Below are 25980 nucleotides of genomic sequence, written 5' to 3'. Positions count from 1 at the left end.
ACAAACTGGGCCCTGGGTAGGAAAAGGGTTTTGGTATCTTCTCGCACTGCCCCAGACACAAAGAGGGGCCAACAGAACACCAGATTTTAGCCAAACCTTCAAAAAAGCAGTTATCATCTTGTCTCAGTCCAAATCCACAGGGTATCCAGATGGACCTAGATGAGGGAAAGGATGTAGCCAAAGTGGGATGGGAGGAAAGAAAACCTGACAACTCCTACTCTGAACAGAAGCTTCCCATTCTTCTTCTCACATTGGAATCCGTTGGTCTCACAGAGACTTGCTTTGGAAGAGAAGCACGTCAGGAAGAAGTGATCATGGAAGACAGCACTGGAAGTAGAAAATAAGATGATACTACTCAAAGTACCTTTACTGGGAAAAGCCTTTCTAATACTGATGTTTCTGAATAATCCAGTCTTAATTTTTGACCTTTTTTCTCTCTGTGATCAGCCATGTCTTTATCACTGTTGCTGGATTTCATGTATTTTTCTTTCTCTTAAGGGGCATCTCCCTTAAGAAGGCCTTTTAACACCAACTTGTTCCTTCTGCCGGGAACAGTCCTAGAACTAAAAGTCTTACAAATTAGGTGGGCAGAATCAAGACAGCTAACCCTCAAGACACATGACACAAAGCTCATATGGGTCTTGGGGTAGGATCCTGTATCCACATTGCTTGCAGTTCTTGAAATCAGAGACCTTAACCTTATCCATGCTAAAATTATAGACAAATCAACACCACCAGCAATCACAATAACTACCATATTTTAATCTCTGAAACCAGAACTATACCTGAAAAGAGAAGAGTTAGAAGGTCAGAAAGGAAAATCTTAAGTTGACAAGAGAAGAGGAGAACAGAATTGGAAAGGTTTGAAAAACAAAGTTTGGAAAGAAAGACTTGAAAATGAAGAAAACTGACTAACAATGAGTACAGAATGTAATAAGTAAATTCAAGACTAGAAGGCACTTATCTGGCCAAAAATGAAATGAAGAAACCCTAAAATGCCCAAACTAGTCCAGAGAACTGAAGTGCTTGATGGCAGCAATGAGATCTGGAGAGTTAGCTGAGAGAAGAACATTATAGGGCAGAGGGACAGGTCAAGCTAGTTAGATACCTTCAGCAACCAGTCTATCCATTTCAGTGCATGGACAAGACCAAGACAAACTTATCATCCAAGAAATATATGATCAATGTCAACAAGGCTAAACCATTACAAGTAATTATGGAGAGGCTACGGAAGCAGATATAAAGGTTTAATTTGAGATGGCTTTTAATTTACCTTTTCATGCTATTTTTTTTCTACTAGGTAAGGAGGGAGGATGCTCTTCTTTCAACTATTCAATGCAGGAAATCTGAGAAATGATAAATGCAGTCCACGACTTGCCTACATACCAAAGGCTTGCATTTATTTTACAATCACAACGTTTGTAATCAGTGCTTGTGTTTATGTGAAATAAAAATAACAAGTGCCAACGTAGTAGCACAAAGGTTTGGATGCAGACTACAGTCCAGACACTCAAGCTTTCTCTAGTGCCCTGGCCTACGGAGATGCTGGCTAGACAGAGATAGGAGTGAATGGGTGAAGTTTGAGCATCCATCTCAGGGGACAGGGTTAATTGCAGTCCCACTCACAGAAGCATCTCTCAGGTAGTGGGAGTCAGTACTGTGCTCATGCCCTGCAAATAACTGCATGCATTCCAGCTGAGTGCCATGAATGTGTGAACGACTGAACTGTTAAGTAGCCCAGCACAGCCAGACACTGCTTCACCTGTGCCATCTGATAGCAGCATTAAAAAAAAAAAAAAAAAAAAAAAACTCTTGTATGATAATGATGGCAGTCCTCACCTCTTGCCATTTCCTCCTGGTATCTTTCAGTGCTAGAAAAGAATGAATAAATGCCAATAGAGGACAGGACTTAATGACTGGGGTTAGGGGTGTATAAAATACTAAATGGATAAAAATAAAAATGACAGAACACAAAAACACAAAGCATGGGCAGTGAGGTGCTTCTTATACAAGACAAAGTACAGCAGTTTCTAGCTCAAAAGAGCATAACAAATAGGTAACAGGCAAAGAAAGCTACTTACCTGTCTAAATATGTAACTTGCCAGGGGTTCATCAAGGTTAGGCTCACTGTCTATGAATTCAAAGAGGTCAAGCCCTGTACCATGCTTCTCCATCACTAGCTGAAAGAAGTCTGCATTCTCAAAGACATCCAGAACCTTCAAAAACAATAGATGCACTTTTACTACAAAATCAACGGTCACACAAAAATAACTGAAAATGAACAACAAGAAGCGCAACATGCAGCATACTACTTCATCTGCTTAAGTTACAACAAAACAACTTGGAAGAGCTTAGAGTTGGGCTTATGTTACCTTAGCTATTATATTTTGCTTGGCAATCACAGCAGTCCCATCAGATAAGAAACTAAAGCAGTCAAACCCAACTACATAATGAGCCACACCCCACAGCATATTAAAACTGGAATACTTGCATCTGAATTTGTGGTATAGTCAGATTTACTTTTACTTTGATTAGAAAAAAAAGGCTAATAGTACACCACAAGAGTGTGTTAAAGACAAAGAAATATGAATATAACAAACAATCTTAGTGTGTATATGAAGTGCAAGGAGTTATGTGTATGTGTCTATGGAATCCACCATATTTCCAAGACACATCTGAGCTTGCTTCAAAATAATCTGGTAAAAGAATCTAACAACCAACAGGTGTGTAGACTCACGTGCCATGAATGGGTGTGTGTGTACATAAGCAGACAGAGACACACACATGCGCGTGCACGCACACACACGCGAGCACACACACACACACACACACATATACACACACACACATACACACACACACTGGGATTCAGAAATGCTTAGCATGATGTGGAAGCTTTAGCTTGGAAGACATCCACATAAAGCTAAGATTTTCAAATTTAGAAACAGCTCTACCAATGAATATCTCCCCTATCTGGGGCCTCAGGACCGAAAGCAGTCTCATGGATGAAACTACATTTAATATGAGAGTCCAGGGGAGTGGTTAATACTAATTACTTTAAACATTTTTTACAGAATTCCGGAAATACCTCTAATAGCTCTGTAAAGTTTCTAATTATTTTTCCTGCTATAACTTCCTTAAGTTTGGTGACAACCCATTCTACTTTCTGTAGCTTACAACATTGTGGTGAAATGTTATGCTTTGCAGTTGTTAACAAATAATACTTGCTTAACAGCAATCTTTCTAAATTAATGCATATTATCCAAATATTCACTTATTCTCCCCTTAGCATGTATGTTGTGTAAGATTGCCTTTTATCTACAGTGCTTTAACTGTTGATAACTCATCAAAATAATCTCTATTACTTTTCCCATATCTCTTTCTCTCTTATTCCCACCATGTTTTTAAACCCATTTTCATTTTAACAGTCTCTCTAGCTATCCTTCTTCTTCTTCTAGCTATCCTTCTTCTTTTTCTTTCAGATTTTCCTGGTTAGGGGTCACCACAGCGGAACTCCAATCCGCTAATGATTGGCAGTAGATTTTTACAGTGCTGAAGTGCCAGCTCGATGCCCAACTTTCAACGAAGGCATGCCCATTCACGCATGTCTTTCGAATGCCACTCGACTGCAGGGAGGACATGCAGACTCCACACAGAAGGCGGTCCAGCCGAGAATCGAACAGGAAAACCTCTTGCTGTGAGGCGACAATGCTACCGCTGCACCACCCATTCTGAAAAAATATGCATCATCCCAAATAACTCTTGAATCATTTCCACTTTCCCTAAATGCCTCCTTTTTAACAGGCAAGCAGAAAAACTCGACTGTCTCATTATTACTTCATTACCTTTTATTTTAATCTTTGTATTTATTAGTGCATGATCTAAAAGCGTCATTGGATGTATTTCAATGTTATCGGATGTGTTTCAAAGCTTTCAATTAAATACCCATGCTTATGTAAAATATAATTTCAATCCAGGCTTACTCAGTTATGGTACCATGGAAAAATTTAAATTATGTCTGGGTTACTACTAGTAAATTCATATCTTCCATTCCTAATATTCTCATACATTTCTTCAGAAATCTTCCCTCTTTTATTACATTTCCATTCTAGGTCCCCAGTCTATCCTCACTAATGCATATCAGGTTCCAGTCCCAACGCATGAATGATATTCCCTATTCAAAGCTAACTACATCACCCATAATTTACTTAAGCTCCTTAATGGTTATTTTAGGTGGAATATAAATACATGCCACAGTAAATCTACTTCCATGTCAATAACCCCTTATTGTCACATATCAACCATCATTCTCTTTCTTTTCCTCTTGTATCATTATTGGAGCCCCTCTCACAATCGGTATTATAAGCTAACCTTTCCTTTGCCCCTGATAGTCGGGTGAATATCCATTCTGAAATCCTTGCTTTGCCAAATTCACATGCTTATTTATATCCCAAATGTGTTTTCTACAACAATGCTATTTGCACGCTACACATAGTACAGTTTTGTACCTACCATAAATGTAGATGTTCGAAGATCCACATTGCTGCAGTCCTTACACTTGGGTAGTCCGCTGTCCTCGGTCGGCCCGAATATCAAAGTATAAGGCTGACGTCGGTCAAGGCGCATTTGACTGACATCAGGACGTCAGGGTACAAATGCGCATGACCGACGTCATATCCTCAGTCTTTTCTTGCCCCAGATGTCAGAAGACCCTAAACATAAAGGTCAAAACCAAAAGACAGCAAACAACCAACCAACCACCCTTGCACTAATCATATGTACAATATATACAATATACACAATATTTACAACCCAACCCACACAACCACCTCTAACTACAGAGGGAAGGAGGGAGGGTAAATTGGACTGCAGCAATGTGGATCTTGAACATCTACATTTATGGTAGGTACAAAACTGTACTATGTTCTTCATCTCACATTGCTGCAGTCCTTACACTTGGGTAGAATCCCAAAGCAGAGGTAAGGGAGGATGGCCAAACTACAAGGAAGCAGGAGCTGCCAAAATGCCCTGCAAAACAGCAGTGGCAAAACCAGCCCTGGATTTAGAGTAAAGTGGTAGGTGGTAATGCCTAGAGAAAGTATGCACTGAACTCCAAGTAGCTGCCTCCAAAATATCCTTGGTTGCCACTCCCCTCAAAAAGGCTGTCCACGTGGCAGTAGCCCTAGTGGAATGAGGCCTAATCCCAGCTGGAATCTCCTTGCCATGATGGGAATAACAGAAAGCAATGCAAAACCCAATCCACTTAGAAATAGTTTGTTTTGACACAGGCTTGCCCTGAGAACCCAAAGCAAAAGAAACAAACAACTGCTGAGACTGCCTGAACCCTTTAGTTCTGTCCAAATAATATCGCAACTGCCTGTGTACATCTAAAGTGTGCAAAATCTTTTCCCCTTTATTTTGGGGATTTGCATAAAAAGTAGGCAAATGAATAGTTTGGTTTAAAGCCACACTAGAAACCACTTTAGGCATAAAGGAAGGATTAGTACGTAAAGATACCCTATCCTTATGGAAAATCAAGAAAGGCTCAACCGCCATAAGGGCCTGCAATTCAGAAACCCTTCTTGCAGAGGTAATGGCCAACAAAAAAGCAGTCTTCCATGATAAATATTTCAACTCAGAAGTAGCTGCAGGCTCAAAAGGTTGTAGAGTGAGTTTCTCCAACACAAAATTGAGATCCCAAGCAGGAGTAGGAGCTCTTCGTGGGGGTCTTATATTCTTTGCCCCTCTAAGAAATTGCTTAAACAAAGGATGAGAAAACAATGGTGGGTCACAATCATAGTGAGCCGAAATTGCTGCAGCATGAACCTTAATAGAAGAAAAAGACAAACCTTTGTCTAGTAACTCAGTAAGATATTGAAGAGCCACACTCAAATTAGGCTCAGAAACATCAAAATCTTTTGCTGCACTCCAAAATAAAAATCTCTTCCATTTATCTGCGTACACTTTCCTTGTACTAGGCCTTCTAGCTTCCAAAATAACATTCAAAACTTGCTGAGGAAGTGGAGGCCCACTATGGTTCAAAACAGAATATGCCAGGCTGTTAGGTGCAGAGAGTGAAGCTTGACATTGAGCACATGGCTGTTCTCCTGTGACAACAGGTGTGGAATCGAAGGCAAAGGCCATGGAGGCTTCCATACTAGACTTCTCAGTAATGGGTACCAGTGCTGTCGAGGCCAATCTGGAGCTATTAAAATCATCCTTGGCTTGTCCTGTCTGACCTTTAGAAGTACCTTTGGGAGGAGAGGCAGAGGTGGAAAGGCATACACATGAAGATTGCTCCAATTGAAAGAAAGAGCATCCACTCTCCAAGCTGTGGGATGAAACCTTTTTGTGCAAAACTTTGGCAGCTGATGGTTTAGTGGAGAAGTGAACAGATCTATGTCTGGAGTTCCCCATGACACTGTCAATTTCTGAAATACATGAGGATCCAATTTCCACTCGTGGGGATCCATAATTGCCTGCTCAACACATCTGCTAAGGAGTTCTGTGCTCCTGGCAGAAACCTTGCCTGAAGATTGAGCTGTAAACTGAGAGCAGTCTCCCACAAAATCATTGCTTGCCTGCATAGAGGATAAGAATCGTTCCCCTTGCTTGTTGATGTACCACATGACAGTTGTGTTGTCTGTTAGAATCAACACCTGCCCTGGAAGAAGTAAATCCTTGAAAGCTATTAATGCAAACTGGACTGCTAACATCTCCTTCAGGTTGATATGTAGATGTTGTAGTCTGGCAGGCCACTTGTCTTGTATCCACTTTCCATTTAGATGAGCTCCCCAAGCTTTGTCTGAGGCATCTGTCGTTAAAATCTGACTCGCCTCTGGCCGGGTCACAGAGAGTCCCTTGTTTAGGTGACATTCCTGAGCCCACCACAAAAATTCCTTTTGAATGCAAGGTATTATTTGAATGACAGTGTCCAGATCCTGGCAGTGCTGTGTCCATACATTTTTGAGATACCATTGCAACTTCCTCATATGCAGTTTGGCATTGGGAAGCACCAGAATACAAGATGCCATGAACCCTAAGGCTTGAAGGACTGTCCTTGCAGTCAGCCCGGACTGATGAGATAGTTGATGGAAATAAAGGGATAGACTCTTTTGTTTGTCCGGGGTTAAAAAGGCCATCTGGGATGCTGTATTCAGTCTCACACCCAGAAAGCACATGTCCTGAGAGGGTACTAGACTGGACTTTATTTCGTTCACAGAATACCCTAGGCATCTTAGCACTGCTATCACATATTCCAAATGATGAAGAAGCTCTTCCCTTCCTTGAGCCAGAATCAGGCAGTCGTCCAAATAAGGATAGATCTGTATTCCTTTTAGCCTGAAGAAAGCTATCACTGGAGCCAGAACTTTCGTGAACACTCTGGGCGCAGTAGATAAGCCAAAGGGCAATGCAGAGAACTGAGAGTGAGAAGTCCCAGCTCGAAAACGCAGATACTTCCTGCAACTTAGTCTGATAGGAACATGAAGGTAAGCCTCCTTGAGATCCAAAGTTACCATCCAATGATCCTTGCCCAGCAGAGGTAAAAGCTGCTGTAACGTCAACATTTTGAACTTGGGAATGTCCAGATAAGTGTTGAGGGTAGATAAATCCAAAATTGGTCTCCACGTGTTCCCCTTCTTTGGTACTAGGAACAGGCGAGAATAAAATCCTAGACCCACTTCTGGCATAGGGACCGGCTGTATGGCCCCTATTTGGAGTAACAGAGAAACTTGCTTGTGAGCCTCTATTCTTTGTTGAGGAGGAACGTCTGGCATGCCTTTGAAAGGAGGCAAGGTATGGAAATAAAACCTGTAACCGTGGTATATGATATCCAATACCCATCTGTCTTGGGTAATTAAACTCCAATTTTCTTTGAAAAGTGCCAACCTTCCTCCCAAAGGTGCTGCCAGACGAGAAGGCTCTGGCAGCTGAAAAGGTAGGTCATTGGGTCTGTTTACGAAAGGACTGACCCCTGCCCTCACCCGAAGACTGTGCAGGAGAACTCCTTGTTCTGGGCCTGAAAGAGCCCTGAGCTCTGCCCCTACCATGTCTAGATCTACCCCTAGACTGGGAATCATAAGAAGGATACGTCCACCCCTTAGTAGGCCAATTTCTACTAAACTTTGGAGGCTGGACCTGCAAAAAATCTTTAACAGTCTGCATAGACTTAGCCTTGTCCTCCATCTTCTTTAAAACTGCCTCAACAGGAGGACCAAACAACACGTCAGATTGCAAAGGAGCATCTAAAATCCTCGTTTTAACATGTTCAGATAAATTTTGATCCCTCAGCCAGGCGTGCCTGCGAAGAACTGACCCAGTGGCAGCCACCCTAGACGAGGCCTGTACAGCATCAAAACCACATTGCAAAGAATGCTTACCCACCTGTTCAGAAACATGTACTAAATCTTGCAACTCTTTACAATCAATACCTTCTGCCAGAGCATCAACCTTAGACTTCAATTGTGAAAGGAGATAGTTTTGGTATTTCAACATGTGAAACTGGCAATTCAAAGCCCTCATAGCAAGAGTGGAAGAAGTATAAACTTTCTTTCCCCATCTATCCAAGGCCCTGGCCTCTTTGTCTGCAGGAACCGGATTCTTAACAACAGAAGCCTTAACACCTTTAGGCCCCTGGCTAACAGTTTCTGGGTCTGCCCTAGGACTCTTAAAAGATACTTATGAGCTTCAGGCACCCTGTAATACCTATCCGGTTTAACAGGAGCAGGAGGCAAAGAGTCCGGATTAAGAGAAGCCTCTGTAAAAACATCTTCCACTACATTCAAAACAGGAGGTATAGCCAAAGGCCTATGCTGGGGTAAAAACAAAAATTCCCTAAGCCTTTTCCTGGAATCAGAGAAGTCCTGACCTTCCCACTTAAAATGCTCCCTCATGGAATGAAGAGTTTCTGAAAAAGAAAAATCCTCAGGAGGAGAAGCAGAAGGAGTAGAATCATCCACATCAGAATCAGAATAAGGAGAGTACTCCTGCAAGTCTTCAGCCGAAGACTCTGAAACATCTGAAGCCTGCTCAAAACTCCCTAGCTCAGGCTCCACCCTAGGCCTCTTATCAGGAGTGGGCATAGAACCCTAAGCAAAGTAATCAAATCTTCTGCCATTTTAAGCATATGCTTCTTGGGCACAGTTCCTGAAGAGCTAGGGGTAACACCAACTGAAGCTAAACCTGGCCTGCCCTGGGAGAAGCCTTGGAAACAGAAGGAGAGGGCCTAACCACCCTAGGCAGGAGGGAGAATAGTAACCTGAGAAGCCCCATCAGCCTGGCCTGCCTCCTGAGAGGCCACATCCTGCAATAACAAAGTCTCTCCCTGGGATCCCAAAGAAACCTCCGTGGAACCACCGGCTCCACCGACACCTCTAAAGAACCGGCGTCTGGTACTGACGGTTCCTCTAGCCTAGGTTTAACTGCTTTGTCCTTGCGCTTCTTGAAGAAGCGGGCCGGAGCATCCGACGGCATTTTATAATTGCACCGCTTCGAAGACTAACCTGGCACAATCTAATCTTCTCTTAATAGTGCGCTTATTGAATCTAGCACAAGAGCGACACCCAACAACGTCGTGCTCAGGCCCTAAGCAAGGAATACACAAAGTATGGTAGTCTCTATGCGGTATCTGTTTCCCACAAGAAATACAATTATTCACTTTTTCTGACATCCCGTAAACCACTGAGGCAAGAAAAAACTAAAATATTCCCCAACGGGGTACTTAGCCAACTTTGACTCGGTCTGAAACTCCGAAATCGAACAATTTCAGAACGCCAACCGGCACTTGCAACGATGCTTCTGCATCGGACCATGCGGCAAAAAAGACTGAGGATATGACGTCGGTCATGCGCATTTGTACCCTGACGTCCTGATGTCAGTCAAATGCGCCTTGACCGACGTCAGCCTTATACTTTGATATTCGGGCCGACCGAGGACAGCGGACTACCCAAGTGTAAGGACTGCAGCAATGTGAGATGAAGAACATCTTAGTATAATTCAATATTATCTGTAAATTTGTCCAAACCTACAATGCTATTTACATTCCATGATATAAATGATAAGCAGTCATTCTGATAAGAATATATTACTTTCATATATTCTACCTGACAGTTTTTGAATATATATTTCAAACTTGCAGCTTCCATAAACACATTGTTTGCCAGGTTGCTGATGATGATGATGGTGATAACAATTCTATCTGTTAATCAGGTAAGCCCACTGGACAAGCAGTCCCTTTTCAGATGTGAACCAGGAATAATGTCTGGTTAAGTGACTTGCTCAAGGTCACACAGTACGCAAACAGGGGGTTCATAGGTTGGTACTAGGCTATCAGCCTATGGGCTATACAAGCCTAGCCATAACAATTCCCTGGCTATTTCTTCACACACTATTTACTTCCCTGGACCCCTGTCTAGCAGGGCGACTGACGTGATCCCCGGGGTGAATTTCCTTTCTCCCATCCAATCGTCAAGGTTCCTTTTGAAGAGGGCCAAAGAGGTGCTCTGCTTGACATGTATGGGCAATCTATTCCAGAGTCTCTGGGTCAGGAACCTATCCCTCCAGCATGTTTTGTTTATTTTGATGACAAGGTTTAGATCCCTGGAGCGTGTGGTTCTGAGGGATTGAGATTTCTTTAAGTGTAGCATGTCCAACAGCTCTGGGTTTGACATGGCCTTGTATGTTAAGCAGAGATCGCCTCTGAGTAGATGATATGTGACAGAGTATAGCTGGAGTTTTTTAAGGCAGTCAGCGTAGGGCATCTGTTTTAGGCCTGTGATTCTTTTAGTGAAGTATTTCTGCGGCCTTTCCAGTTGTTGCAGATGTTTTGAGAGGTACATACCAAACGGGATGATGTATTCTATAATGGGTCTAATGAGTACAGTGGGACAATGACCTCCTTTTTTCTGGATGAAAAGCCCTTAGTGATGAGGTGTGCCACACAGAAGGATTTCTTGACTGTTGTGGCGATGTGGTTATTGAAGGTGAAACCACTGTCCACCTGTGGCCCTAAGTCTCTTATCACACTTTCAGTGTTTAGTGTACTGCCACATACATGGTAATTCACGGGTACATGTTTTTTCCCAAAGGGGATAACTATACATTTCTTGGCATTGAGCTTGAGCCCATGGCTCTGGCACCAAGCTACTGTTTCTGTAAGGCCCATTTGTACAGTATCCACATAATTTGGGGATTCAGTAATGGCTCCCAGTTTGCAGTCATCTGCGAACTTTGTTAGCCAGAGTCCCTTAGTATTGGCCTGTACTTCAGAGAAGTAGATGCCAAACAAGAGCGGTCCCAGGACTGAACCCTGAGATGCTCCACTTGTCACTTGTCTGGAGCTGGATTTGGAGTCGGCTACTTTTACAGTGTGGGTTCTATCAGTAAGCCAGTTAGCAACCCATTGGGTGATGTAGGGATTAATGCCCAGCTTAGTAAGTTTATCTATGATTCCAGAGTGGGGGGTGGTGTCAAAGGCCTTGGCAAGGTCTAGATAGGCTGTGTGAACCACCTTACCCTTGTCCATGGCTCTGGAGACTGATTCGAAGAAGTAAATCAGGTTCAGGAGACAAGATTGGCCCTTCACGAACCCAAACTGGGTGGGGTCCAGTGTTTGAAGGTTGCCAATGTCTTTGTTTATAAGTTCCATGATAATACGCTCCATGGCCTTGCAGAGAAGGCTCATCAGACTGATAGGAAGGTAGTTCCTGGGATCCAAGGTGGATCCCCCCTTGTGGAGTGGGATAACTGTAGCTCTGCGCCACTCAGTGGGCACGAAATCTGAGGTGAGGCTATGATTAAACATGACACTTAGGTGAGGTGCCAGTTCATATTGTAGTTCATGTAGTACACAGCCCGGGATGTCATCTGGTTCCATGGATGCTGTATTCTTAGCTTTTGAGAGTGCGTTTTTTTACCTGTGTGGACATTACCAGAATTTGGCAATCTTCCGGTATTGAGATGGGCCATTTAAGGGGTGAGGGGGGGGTGAAGTTGGCAGTGAATCAATCTGCCAGGATATTGGCAATATCGTTGGGATCAGTATATTTAATGCCATTCTGTTTTAGCTCAGAGCAGATCTGAGCATTGCCATTTAGATTCTTGACATAGTTACAGAATGCCTTGTGGTTGTCTATGAAATCTTTGGCAATTTTATTTTCGTAACTAGCTTTGGAGGATTTTATGAGGGATCTCAGTTTCTTACTGAGGCTGGTAAGGGAGTTTTTTGCATCCTGGGATTTTCCTCTTTTCTGCAACAGTTTCTTCCTTTTGTTGTAAAGTTTGTTTATAGCAGGGGACCACCAGATTGGCTTCCTTTTTTTGGATGGGAGCATCTTGGTTCTATTTGGGATGGCACAATTCATGCATGAGTGGATGTGCTCGTACAGTGCCTTACTGTAGGATTCAGCAGTTGAACTTTCAGTTACCGTCTGCATGGGTGTCATGAAGTTTGTCACTTCTGACTTGAGTAGCATGAAGTTGGCTTTGGATAAGTTTTTTATGGAGGTTTCCTTACTGGGGGGTGGGGGTGGGATGTGGATGTTAAGGGCGATTAGCTTATGGTCAGACCTAACGAGGGGGTGACCATAGGTGTGCAGCATCGATTTCACATGTTGGTAATGACCAGGTCTAGGATATTGGAGCCCCTGGTGGGACTATGGATTAGTTGATCCAGGGCATTGGAATTTATGAATTCCAAGAACCGTTGGGCAAAGCTGTTGGTACACGAGTAGTTTTCCCAGTTAATGGCAGGGTAGTTAAAATCACCCAGTATTAGGGTGTTTTGTTGTATCTTAATATTTTCCAGTATGTTTAGAAAGGTGTAGTGAGAATCTTGGGGCATGGTGGGGGATCTGTAGCAAGCTACAATTTGGATTGCAGTCTTACCTAGTGTTAGTTGCACCTGACAAATTTCAGACGCATTGTGTTGGGTAACTATCCTGGTGGTGTGAATATCCTGTGAGGGGAAACGCACCTTGTATAATGGGAACTAAAGCTCACAACCTTAACTTTTATGCCAAATGCCAGGCATCATAAATACATTTGTGGTTCTTCATCTCTTGAACCCATGTCACTACAGCTTACAACCTTAACCTCATGCCAGCTGCAAGACATCTTAAATATACTTGTGGTTTTTCATCTCTTGAAGCCGTGTCACATTTTCCCACGCTTTATTACTTCAATAAAAACACCCAAGAAACAAAAAAGTATGTACATTTTAATTTTTAACTCCAATCACTTTTAACTTACTGCAAACACACAAAACTATATATATGCTTTCCAAAAACAGACGTTACCTCTTCAAGTAGGGCCAGTTGTCTCAAATACACAGCTAACCACAAGCTTTACCTATTTTTAAAGTTAAGTTTAATCATGCTGGAAGAACATGTTAGAGCCTGTATCCCCCCTTGCATCAACACCATCCACTCTTGTCCCATTTCTGTTTTCCTCTCAGCTGTGAAATATAGCTTCCATGGTCTCATTTATTTAAATGTCATCCTTAAAAAAGGAGCAATGGTTATCCTTAAACAAACTAGATCATCCATTGTTGCATTTTATACTGAAGTGCTAATGGCTGCTAGAAATGCATCTACTTGCAGAAGTATTTCATTTAATGTGGCACATTTTCATTGAACTGTTTGCTAGTTTACCCTTTAAGTATTAATTATAGCGTTTCTCATACAAATGCCTCAGAGTTCATGGTTCAGTTATTTCCTGAATAACAGCCTGCACCTCTAGGCTGACAATCTCCAGCTGCAGGGTTTTTCTGGAAGAAAAAATGGCTAACTAGTTTTACAAATGCAGGAAACAGCTCTTCTCAAATGCTAGGAAACTATAATTTTACATGCTTTAAATGTTTCAAGGCCATTTGCTCAGAAAAAGAAATAAACTTCTCTGAAACACAAACCAAAAACATTAGTGTGCACCTCCACCTACGTAACTCAAGTGGAAACCACCATCATTTAATAAATACATATGATAAGTACACTTCGGCATCAACCCCAGCAGCTCCAAATCACAGCATTATACCACTAAAATCCATCCTTTATCTTGTTAAAGTATAAACCTCAGGTGCTTTCCAGTCAAGAAAAAAGCGATTTCTTATTTTAAGCATTACTAATATAAATAGCTGTCATTGATAAGACTCCCCTACCTCACATTTAAAATACTTCTATGCCCTGTACTGAGCTATATTACAATGGAGCATGCAATTTACTTCAGGAAATATACTACACACATATTACTGAGAAAAAAGTTTTTGCTTACAGATGCAGCCATTTCACTGTCTTCCAAACATTAATCAAAATGGGAATTAAGCTTTAGAGTCTACACACCAATTTAACACAGTCCACAAACTTCCAGCATTTTAGACACTTCTTGCAGCAGCATACATCTCATGTCCAAACCTCCATTTTATGGAAATAATTTACAGTCTTTCATTTACTCCTACTTTCAAGTCATTGCTGGTCTTCTTCCTCCTCCTCAAGACCAGCCAACACTGGTATCTGGTTCAAGTGCAAGGTAATCCTGATTTTTTTAGTCCGCTCCTTCACTTTTTTCTTTCACTTAATCACTTCCTTTGGAACAAAAGAAAATGTTTCAGTGGCAAGTTCTCAATGCTGGCATTGCTATTAGTAATGGAATGAGAAAAGCAGAGTCCTTTTCAGCTTGTTTTTCTTCCCAAAAACTGTATTTTATCCTCCAGGAAAAAAATATATAAAAAAGATGGATATAACTATGACATCTCCACTCTGGGCCAATAATCAAGGAGCCTGAATCCTTACCACGTACACTGGAGAAATATGTTCACTTGGAACAAAAATGGACACACCAGTATTTCCAGATGCAGCTCTCTGCATCAAGCACAAATTCCCTTAAGAGCACACAGGGAACACAGTCAGTCCAGGGTCTGAATTTTTCTCTCTCTCCAGGACCCCAGTGAGACTCCCCATTGGCATAGCTATAGAGTTGAGCCCTCAGCCAAGTGTCGAAACCAAGTCCTCCACCACTCTCTTTGTGAAACCAGTGCTTAATGTCCCTGCTCCAAGCAGCTAACATACACACACACACACACACACACACACACACACACACACACACACTGAGATTTGATTTTCACACACACACACACAGCTGGGAAAGTCTGGCACAGATTTACTAGCTATGTCCCCTTCTGCCGAGACTATAAGGCAGTTACACTGCCATCAGGCACTCCAAAGCCAGCTACTCTAAGGCTCTTACAAGGTACCCAATTATACAGAGTGAAATTAATAACAATACAAATGATAGTGTTGGGCCAACGCAGTAAGGCTTTCAGGAGTGGCCACAGTGTCACCAAATAGATGCAAGTCCTCTCAAATTTTAAAATATTCTCTAAAGGACCAGCTTCAATGAAAAGTTTAAATATATTTAATAATAAAAAAGAACATGAAAATACTAAATATCTATTTACAATAAACACCAAAGTTTCAATCACAGGAAATATTAAAATAACACATCAACAAATTCACACAGATAAAGAAAAAGTACAGTTTTGTACCTACCATAAATGTAGATGTTCGAAGATCCACAGTGCTGCAGTCCTTACTTAAGGGTAGTCCGCTGTCCTCGGTCGGCCCGAATACCAAAGTATTAGGCTGACGTCGGTCATGGGCGCCTAGATCTGACATCAGAGCGTCAGGGTATAAAGGCGCATGACCGACGTCATATCCTCAGTCTTTTCTTGCCCCAGATGTCAGAAGGCCAAACCAGAAAGGCCACAGCCAAAAACAGAATACCTCCCAAAAACATGCCCAACAACAACCATCACCTAAAGCATAGCACCATGTCAAACTACAGTGGGGAAGGAGGGAGGTAATTGGACTGCAGCAATGTGGATCTTGAACATCTACATTTATGGTAGGTACAAAACTGTACTATGTTCTTCATCTCACATTGCTGCAGTCCTTACTTATGGGTAGAATCCCAAAGCAACGGGAAAGGGAGGTTGGTAAAAAATCATAAAGCATTAGGGGCCGCTAAAATGCCCTGTAAAATTGCAGTAGCAAATCCAGCCCTAGACTTAGAATAAAGAGGAAGGTGGTAATGTTTAGAAAAGGTATGCACTGAACTCCAAGTAGCTGCCTCCAAAATGTCTTTTGTAGCTACCCCCCTTAGAAAGGCCGTAGAAGTAGCAGTAGCCCTAGTGGAATGAGGCCTGATTCCAGCAGGAATCTCCTTACCATGATGGGAATAACAGAAAGAAATACAGAACCCAATCCATTTAGAAATAGTTTGTTTTGAAACAGGTTTACCCTGTGAACCCAAAGCAAAAGAAACAAACAACTGCTGAGACTGTCTGAACTCCTTGGTTCTGCTCAAATAATAACGCAACTGCCTGTGAATATCCAAAGTATGCAAAATTTTCTCCCTCTATTTTGGGGTTTGCATAAAAAGTAGGCAAATGAATAGTTTGATTTAAGGCCACACTAGAAACCACTTTAGGCATAAAGGAAGGATTAGTACGCAAAGATACCCTATCCTTATGAAAAATCAGGAAAGGCTCCACTGCCATGAGGGCCTGTAATTCAGAAACCCTTCTTGCAGAGGTAATGGCCAACAAAAAAGCAGTTTTCCATGACAAATACTTTAACTCGGCAGTAGCTGCAGGCTCAAAAGGTTGTAGAGTAAGATTTTCCAACACAAAATTGAGATCCCAAGCAGGAGTAGGAGCTCTACGTGGGGGTCTTATATTCTTTGCCCCTCTAAGAAATTGCTTAAACCAAGGATGAGAGAATAAAGGAGGGTCACAATCATAGTGAGCAGAAATGGCTGCAGCATGGACCTTTATCGAGGAGAAAGACAAACCCTTGTCCAATAATTCAGTAAGATATTGAAGAGCCACACTTAAATCAGGTCTGGAGACATCAAAGTCCTTCCCTTTGCTCCAAATAAAAAATCTCCTCCATTTATCAGCGTAAACTTTCTTGTACTAGGCCTCCTGGCCTCCAAAATAACATTCAAAACTTGTTGTGGAAGCTGAGACCCTCCAGAGTCTAAAACAGAATATGCCAGGCTGTTAGATGCAGAGACTGAATCTTGACATTGAGGAAGTGACTGTCCTCTTGTGACAGAAGGTGCGGAATCAAAGGCAGAGGCCATGGAGGTTCTCGTACTAAACTCCTCAGTAGAGGGTACCAGTGTTGTCGAGGCCAATCCGCTGCTATCAAAATCATGGTTGGCTTGTCTTGTCTGACCTTCAAAAGTACTTTGGGAAGAAGAGGCAGAGGTGGAAAGGCATATACATGCAGATTGTTCCAACTGAATGATAGAGCGTCCACCTTCCAAGCTGTGTGATGAAACATTTTTGTGCAAAACTTTGGCAACTGGTAATTTAGTGGAGAAGCGAACAGATCTATGTCTGGAGTTCCCCATAACACTGTCAACTTTTGAAATACATGAGGATCCAATTTCCACTCGTGAGGATCCACTATTTGTCTGCTCAACACATCTGCTAAGGAGTTCTGTGCTCCTGGTAGAAACCTTGCCTGAAGAGTGAGGTGTAGATTGAGAGCAGTTTCCCACAGAATCATCGCTTGCCTGCAAAGAGGGTAAGAATGGGTTCCCCCTTGCTTGTTGATGTACCACATGACAGTAGTGTTGTCTGTTTGAATCAACACCTGCCCTGGGTGAAGTAAATCTTTGAAAGCCATCAATGCAAACTGGACTGCTAACATTTCCTTCAAGTTGATATGCAAATGTTGGAGTTTGACAGGCCACGTGTTTTGCACCCATTTTCCATTGAGGTGTGCTCCCCAAGCCTTGTCCGAGGCATCTGTCGTTAGAATCTGACTCGCCTCTGGCCGGGTCACAGAGAGTCCCTTGTTTAGGTGACATTCCTGAGCCCACCACAAAAACTCCTTCTGAATGCAAGGTATTATCTGAATGACAGTGTCTAGATCTTGGCAGTGCTGTGTCCATACATTTTGAGATACCATTGAAGCTTCCTCATATGCAATTTGGCATTGGGAAGCACCAGAATACAAGATGCCATGAACCCCAAGGCTTGAAGGACTGTCCTTGCAGTCAGCCTGGACCGTAGAGACATTTGATGGAAATAAAGATAAAGGCTTCTTTGTTTGTCCGGGGTCAAAAAAGCCATCTGGGAAGCTGTATTCAGTCTCACACCCAGAAAGCACATGTCCTGAGAGGGTACTAGACTGGACTTTGTTTCGTTCACAGAATACCCTAGGCATCTTAACATTGCCATCACATACTGTAGATGATGAAGAAGTTCGTCCTTTTCTTGTGCAATAATCAGGCAATCGTCCAAATAAGGATAAATCTGTATACCTCTTAGTCTGAAAAAGGCTATCACTGGAGCCAGAACCTTTGTGAACACTCTGGGCGCAGTAGATAAGCCAAAGGGCAATGCAGAGAACTGATAATGTAAATTTCCAGCCCGAAAACGCAGGTACCTCCTGCAACTGGGCCTGATAGGAACATGAAGGTAAGCCTCTTTGAGATCCAGAGTAACCATCCAATGATCTTTTCCCAACAGAGGTAAAAGTTGTTGTAAAGTCAGCATCTTGAACTTTGGAATGTCCAGGTAAGTGTTGAGGATAGATAAATCCAAAATTGGTCTCCACGTGTTCCCTTTCTTTGGAACTAGAAACAGGCGAGAATAAAATTCTAGGCCCACTTCTGACAGAGGAACTGGCTGTATAGCTTCCATTTGAAGAAGTAAAGAAATTTATCTGTGAGCCTCTATCCTTTGCCGAGGAGGGACGTCTGGCATGCCTGTGAAAGGAGGCATGGTATGGAAGTAGAACTTGTAACCTCGGTTTATAACGTCCAATACCCATTTGTCCTGGGTGACTAAATGCCAATTTTGCCTGAAAAGAGCCAACTTTCCTCCCAAAAGAGCTGCCAGGCAAGAAGAATCTGGCAGCTGAAAATGCAGGTCATTGGGCCTGTTTACGAAAGGACTGGCCCCTGCCCTCACCAGCAGATTGAGCAGGCGAACTCCATTGTCTCGGCCTGAAGGTACTCTGAGCTCTGCCCCTACCACGCCTAGATCTACCCCTAGACTGAGAATCAGAAGAAGGGTACGTCCACCCCTTAGTAGGCCAATTTCTACTAAACTTTGGAGGTTGTACCTGCAAAAAATCTTTAACAGTCTGCATAGACTTAGCCTTGTCTTTCATTTTCATTAAGACAGACACCACAGGAGGACCAAACAAAACTTCAGACTGTAAAGGGGCATCCAGAATTCTAGACTTAACATGCTCAGACAAATTCTGATCCTTAAGCCAGGCGTGCCTACGAATAACTGAACCAGTGGCAGCCACCCTAGAAGAAGCCTGTAAAGCATCAAAACCACATTGCAAAGAGTGCTTACCCACCTGTTCAGAAACATGCACTAAATCCTGCAATTCTTTACACTCTATGCCCTCTGCCAAAGCATCCACTTTAGATCTTAGCTGAGAAAGGAGGAAATTCTGATACTTCAACATATGAAACTGGCAGTTCAAAGCTCTCATTGCTAAAGTAGAAGAGGTATACACCTTCTTACCCCATCTATCCAAAGCTCTAGCTTCCTTATCCAGAGGAACCGGATTCTTAACAACAGAGGCTCTAACACCCTTAGGCCCCTGACTAATAGTTTCTGGGTCCCCTAGGACTCTTATACAAATATTTATGAGCCTCAGGCACCCTGTAATACCTGTCCGGTTTAACTGGGGCAGGAGGCACAGAATCTGGATTAAGGGAGGCTTCCGAGAAAACATCTGAAACAACATCCAAAACCGGAGGAATAGCTAAGGGTCTATGCTGTGGTAAAAACAAGAACTCCCTAAGTCTCTTCCGTGAATCAGAGTAATCCTGTCCTTCCCACTTAAAATGCTCCCTCATGGAATGCAGGGTTTCTGAAAATGAAAAATCCTCTGGAGGAGAAGCATAAGGAGTGGAATCCTCTGCATCAGAATCAGAATAAGGAGGGTAATCTTGAATGTCTTCAGCAGAAGACTCTGAATCATCTGAGGCCTGCTCCAAACTTTCCAACTCTGGCTCCATCCTGGGCCTCTTATCAGGAGGGGGCATAGAACCCCTAATTAAAGTAATCAAATCCTCTGCCATTTTAAGCATGTGCTTTCTAGGCACAGACCCTGAAGAACCAGAACTGACACCAGAGGAAGGCAAAACAGACCTGCCCTTAGAAGAAGCCTTAGAAACAGTAGAAGAAGACCTAACTACCTTAGGCATAGAAGGGAGAGTAGTAACCTGAGAGGCCCCTTCAGCCTGACCTGCCTCCTGGGAGGCCACATCTTGTAAAATCAAAGTTTCCCCCTGGGACTCAACAGAAACTTCAGCCGGATCCACCTGTTCAGCTGTAGCTTCTAAAGGTCCGGCGTCCGAAACGGATGAATCATCCTGCCTAGGCTTTAAAGATTTGTCTTTGCGCTTCTTAGTAGAAGCGGGCGTCGGAACATCCGACGGCATATTATAATTACACCTCTTGCCAAAGACTAACCTAGCGCAATCTAACCTCCGTTTTATAGTGCGCTTATTAAACCTAGCACAAAACCGACACCCGACTACGCCGTGCTCGTCCCAAACAAGGAATACAAAGCGAGTGGTAATCCCTATGCGGTATCTGTTTCCCACAAGAAATACAATTATTCACTTTTTCTGACATCCGTAAGTAACTGAGGCAAGAAAAAACAAAATCTTCCCCAACGGGTACTTAGCCCAACTTGGTATCGGTCTGAAACTCCGAAACGAAAATTTCAGAACGCCGAACGGCACTTGCAACGCTGCTTCTGCATCGGACCATGCGGCAAAAAAGACTGAGGATATGACGTCGGTCATGCGCCTTTATACCCTGACGCTCTGATGTCAGATCTAGGCGCCCATGACCGACGTCAGCCTAATACTTTGGTATTCAGGCCGACCGAGGACAGCGGACTACCCTTAAGTAAGGACTGCAGCAATGTGAGATGAAGAACATCAGTACTTAATGCTCCGAGACTTCAGCCTCAACTAGTATTAAAACACCATTTTAGTCACATACATCTGGTCATCTGACTTCTGGTTCCCATGCTACCCTCTTGGCTAAAGGCTGCCAGGACTTAGCACATATGTGTCACACACACACACACCTTTCTAAGATCTGTTGCAGCTTCTTGAAGTCATAAAACAATTTCAAACCTTCACCCTTCCAGAGCAACAGTTAGTTCACCCCAAAGACAATACAGAAAGCTTCCTAGTACAGACTTTTTTTCCTCTGGCTGCACTGAGAACTGTAAGTTACAATCTTTATGGCTTAAGCCAGGTAATTTAATTTCAAACTATTCTCAAAGTTAGGTGAATTGAGATTAACCTCTTCTCTTCCAGTATCCTCTGTTAAAACATATACATTTAAACATTAACAATAATACATGCATATTTCTTTTTCTGTCTAACCAGGCACATTGTTGGTACATTTTTAATACAAGCAGCTTTACAAATACATTTTTCAACACAAGCATCTGTACAAATCAGTTTGATATACAAATGACATATAATTCTTTACAAAATTCCAGCCTGCTGTGCTGACATATATTACACATCCACTGCCCTACTTCTCATGGCATATCTGTCATTACCTCACATTGTCATAATAACAACATGGATCACAATTTTGCCTCTCAGCATCCTCAATGCAAAAGCCGTAAACATAAACTGCTTGTAAAACAAAGATAAAAAGACTCTCTTATTTAAATAAGAATTCAGCAAGTGCTTTTGTCTTGCTACACATGACCTTTTCAAACTGAATTAAACTTCAATCACAATATTTAAAACAATTTAAAAGTCACATGATAAAATAATTAATGCTTTAACCAATTCCTTATCAATTATGCTTTGAAATTTACATCATTCAAACCTGGGGGGACTAACATGCATTGAACTTCACTTGCCAAACATATTTTCTCCAATCAAATTAATCTTCAGCACTGAATAAGTTTGCATACCCCTCTATTTGTTCAATAACTATACATTTAAAATCTGCTTTGCATTTACAGGTTTTATAGTGCTTGCTCAATGCATTAGTTTCATCCCCCACTGAAATAGCATACTTGTGTTCATACAACCTCTTGTGTAACTCTCTAGTAGTAAATCCACCAAAGAATGAACTGCAACAACTACACATAATTAAATACACAACAAACTTAGATTTACAAGAATAGCTGCCCTTAATTTTAATTTTAACCCCATTAATATCAACTGCATCAGTTCCCACATATAAAAACTGACAGCAATTGCAATTTTAACACTTGTACATTCCAACCTTAATGCACCTTCCCTTAGGTAAACTTAATTTTGATTGAAAATCGTTCTTAAAACTTTTGCTCCTCATTTGGACAAAAAGATTTCTCCCCAACTACATTCTTCACTTCTGGAAAACTGCTTAACATTTTCCAGGTGTTGGTAATTACATTTTCATAACTTTCTCATCAACATTATTAGTAACCTGCATGGATATACTATAGTTATTATCCTTTTTTCTAGGGTTCACCTCATCTTGCTTTCTCAAGTCAAGAATTACTTTACATAATCTATTCCAACACTGATTGATTACTTGATATTAAATTTACAACATAAAGTCTCTGATAAAGGTAAACTTTCATACATACATAAAGTTATCAGACAAGAAACTTTTTACAGTGTAGATTCATACTGGAATTATTTCACTTCTATTAATGGGGACCCACCAAATCAACAAGATAAACAATATATATTGGAATCTGCTTATAGAACTACGTCTTCCATTGTCTGGAGACTTTATACATGGAAATTTTTACATAGATCTTTTTATACACCTTTGATGATGAATAAAATAAATAATAAAGATAATCTATGTAAGAGATGTAATGTAGAAATTAATGCTGACTGGGCTCATATGTTTTATGATTGTATAAAATTGAAAGAATACTGGAAGTCAATTAATGAATTTTTGCAGGCTCTTTTTACAGATAATTTCATTATTTCTAAATCTCTTATATTATTCAACACACCTGTACCTCAAAGTGTTAAAAGGTTAAGCTTCCCTTGTTATGGTCTATTCTAGCAGTGGCTAGGAAAATAATAACTAGAAATTGGATTTCAGATACACCTCCTTCGTTCAATGAATTTAAAAATGTTATGAATATAGTGTGCCATATGGAAATAAACACAATTAGGACTAGAACAAATAGAAAAACATCTTATTTTATTGTATGGGATAATTTACAAAATTTGTTAAAAAAATTTTAATTTCAATAGCATGGTATTTTAGTTTAATTAATTGATCTGATTGTAGTGGATGTCTTTGTAAATACTTTAGTTGTTTTGTTGAATATTATAATAATACCTATTTTTAATTACTTGTATAAAATTGTTATGATATTTCTCTTATATGTTAAAACAATAAACCTGTTTTGAAAAAAAAGAATTACTTTACATTTTTCTTTGACCATTTTCACTGGCTACCCCCTCTTGCAAATCTGCTGCAAAGAAAATCCCTTTCTTCTAAAAGGTCCTGATCTTTGTTTGTTAACCCATTAGCTTTCATTAGCTGTCATTTCTAGGTTCACAGGTTGGTACTAGCCTATCGGCCCTAAGGCCTATACAAACCTAGCCATAACAATTCCCTGGATATTTCTTCCCACAATATTTACTTCCCTGGAACCCTGTCTAGCAGGGCGACTGACGTGATCCCGGGGGTGAATTTCCTATCTCCCATCCAATCGTCAAGGTTCCTTTTGAAGAGGGCCAAGGAGGCGCACACTGCTTGATATGATATGGGTAGTCTATATTAGTAGGGTAGTCTTAACTATATTAACTTTAGTTTTCTTAGGATGCATACTACCTTCATAAAATTAATACATTCTGTTTCTTCCAGTTGTCTGTGCATGCTGTTTTCTAACTGCATCTTTCTTGAAACGGTTCTTCTTGAAAAGCCTCATATTCATTTAGTCTTTCCTTCATTTCAATATCCAATTTCTACGGTTTTATTAGCTCATCTGAATGGTTACTTACACCTTCTTCTATTCTTTCTAGCCTTTTTGTAATTTGAGTTTATACATTCCTCCAGTTTGTCACTTATTTTAAATGCCTCTAAATGCATTTGATTTATTTTTCACTCTAAATTGTTGGAACCCATCTCTTGTAGCAAATCTGAATCCTGAATTACTTTTTGCTGAACAGCTTCAAGACTCTTCCCCATCAGAGCTTTTTATTTTTTTTTTCCTAGTTGAGTTTTTCTTGCTTCCTCCAGAATTCTTCTTTGTTGACATCCAGGCAGTATAATGACATCTCAGTAAATGAAATTTAAACAAATTATCAACTTCACCTGCTCCATTACTTCCCTTTTTCTTTTTCACAATTGGAGAGATCTTATCAACCTGCTCTTCAGATTGCGACCATATTGGAATGCACCAGGATAGGCCCTTGAGAACACTCACAGAAGCAGGCAGAAATTAACAAGCTGTGGGAATGTGTCATGGATGGAATATACAAAACACATTTGCAGACTTCTGAGGAAAGATTAAAAAAGGAAAAAGAAAATAGAGATGAAGTGTTTATATATGAATGTGAGGCTAGCAATAAGGACAAATAACAGGAAGTAGAATTGGTAGAAAGGAAGGGATGAAGAAAGACAGACAGCAAAGTTAAAGGAGACAAGCAGAATGGTATCAAAAGACACAAAGGCACAAAGTTGAAAGTACTCTGGCAGATTAGGTTAAGGATGGGGTAGTACAGTTGTGTAAATAAACTTACCATAACAGCAGATGTTTGAAAGATCACTGTAACAGTTAAATATGTTATATCATGCACGGATACAACATAACAGCTGGACAAATTCCAAAGGTTCAGAGCACCTTCCATGCACCAACACTGTCAAGCAGCTCAAGCTGGGTTAATTAAAAGGCAGGTTTGGGTGTGAAGCCCCTCAGAGCTTTCCTGCCAACAGGCAGACAGAGGAAGAGGGAGCCCTGAAAGAACAAAGCCAGGAACAACAAAAAATAAGTATCCACATGCTGGCATAAAATGACATCAAAAACAAGGGGGATGGAAGGAGGCAGAGGCTAATGCAGCAATGATCATTCAAACTTCTATTGTTATGGTAAGTTTACTTACATAACTGTAGTAAGTTCATCATATTGATCAAAGCTGCTGTAGCCTTAGCCACATGAGTAGCGTACCCTAGCTAACTACATTTGGGAGGTGAAAGGAGAAGAGTCCAGAAGTCCCTGCAGAAGGGTCCTTGCAAAGCCTGATAAGGACTTGGAGAAGGAATCAAGCATATAGTGCTTTGTAAAAGAATATACAGATGATCCAGCATCAGCTTCCAGAATACTTCTAGAATCCATCTCTTTCCAAAAAGCCATAGATGAAGCCAAGACCCTGGTAGAGTAGGCCTTAACCCTGCCTGGAATAGTTTTGACATGGTGAGTACAACAAAATGAAATAGTTTTAGACAACCACTTAGAAACCGTCTGTTTTGACACAAGTTGTCCCCTTTTTTTAACTTTACCAGAAATGGACAATTAATTTTAAGATCTGAAAGATTTAGTTCTGTCAATATAATATCTGAGTTGTCTGTGGACATCCAAGGTATGGATTATCCCTTCTTCCTTATTTTTGGGTTCAGGAAAGAAAATGAGGAGATGGATAGTTTGGCTTAAACTAAACTCAGACACTAATTTAGGCATGAAAGAAGGATTAGTTCTCAAAGAAACCATTTCCCTCTTGAAAATATAGGGTTGACTCACTGTAAGAGCTTGCAACTCAGATATCCTTCTTACAAGGTCAGAGCAATCAGTAAAATTGTTTCCAGTGTAAAGAATCTCAAGTCAGCCAGGTTAGCTGGTTTAAATGGAGCAAATGTTAGCTGCTCTAACACAAAATCAAGGACCCAAGGAGGGGCCTCCAGTTTTCTTGGAGGCCTCTTATGCAAAAAAAACTTTCAAGAACATTTTG

At 41.3% G+C, this 25980-nt stretch overlaps 1 protein-coding gene across 2 annotated transcripts in view; it reads right to left on the bottom strand.

Moving 5' to 3' along the window:
- Positions 1-25980, bottom strand: part of PASK (PAS domain containing serine/threonine kinase) — a 1620160-nt gene that overhangs the window by 372678 nt on the left and 1221502 nt on the right. For both annotated transcript variants that reach the window (XM_044056691.1, XM_044056692.1), the window contains exon 15: positions 2082-2216. In XM_044056691.1, the coding sequence (XP_043912626.1) occupies positions 2082-2216 (135 nt within the window). The remainder of the gene's footprint in view (positions 1-2081; positions 2217-25980) is intronic.

Source organism: Protopterus annectens, chromosome 14.part0 (assembly GCF_019279795.1).
Source record: "Protopterus annectens isolate FY-2018-M chromosome 14.part0, PAN1.0, whole genome shotgun sequence".
NCBI classification, from domain to species: domain Eukaryota; kingdom Metazoa; phylum Chordata; order Ceratodontiformes; family Protopteridae; genus Protopterus; species Protopterus annectens.
This window is presented reverse-complemented; position numbering and strand designations above follow the sequence as displayed.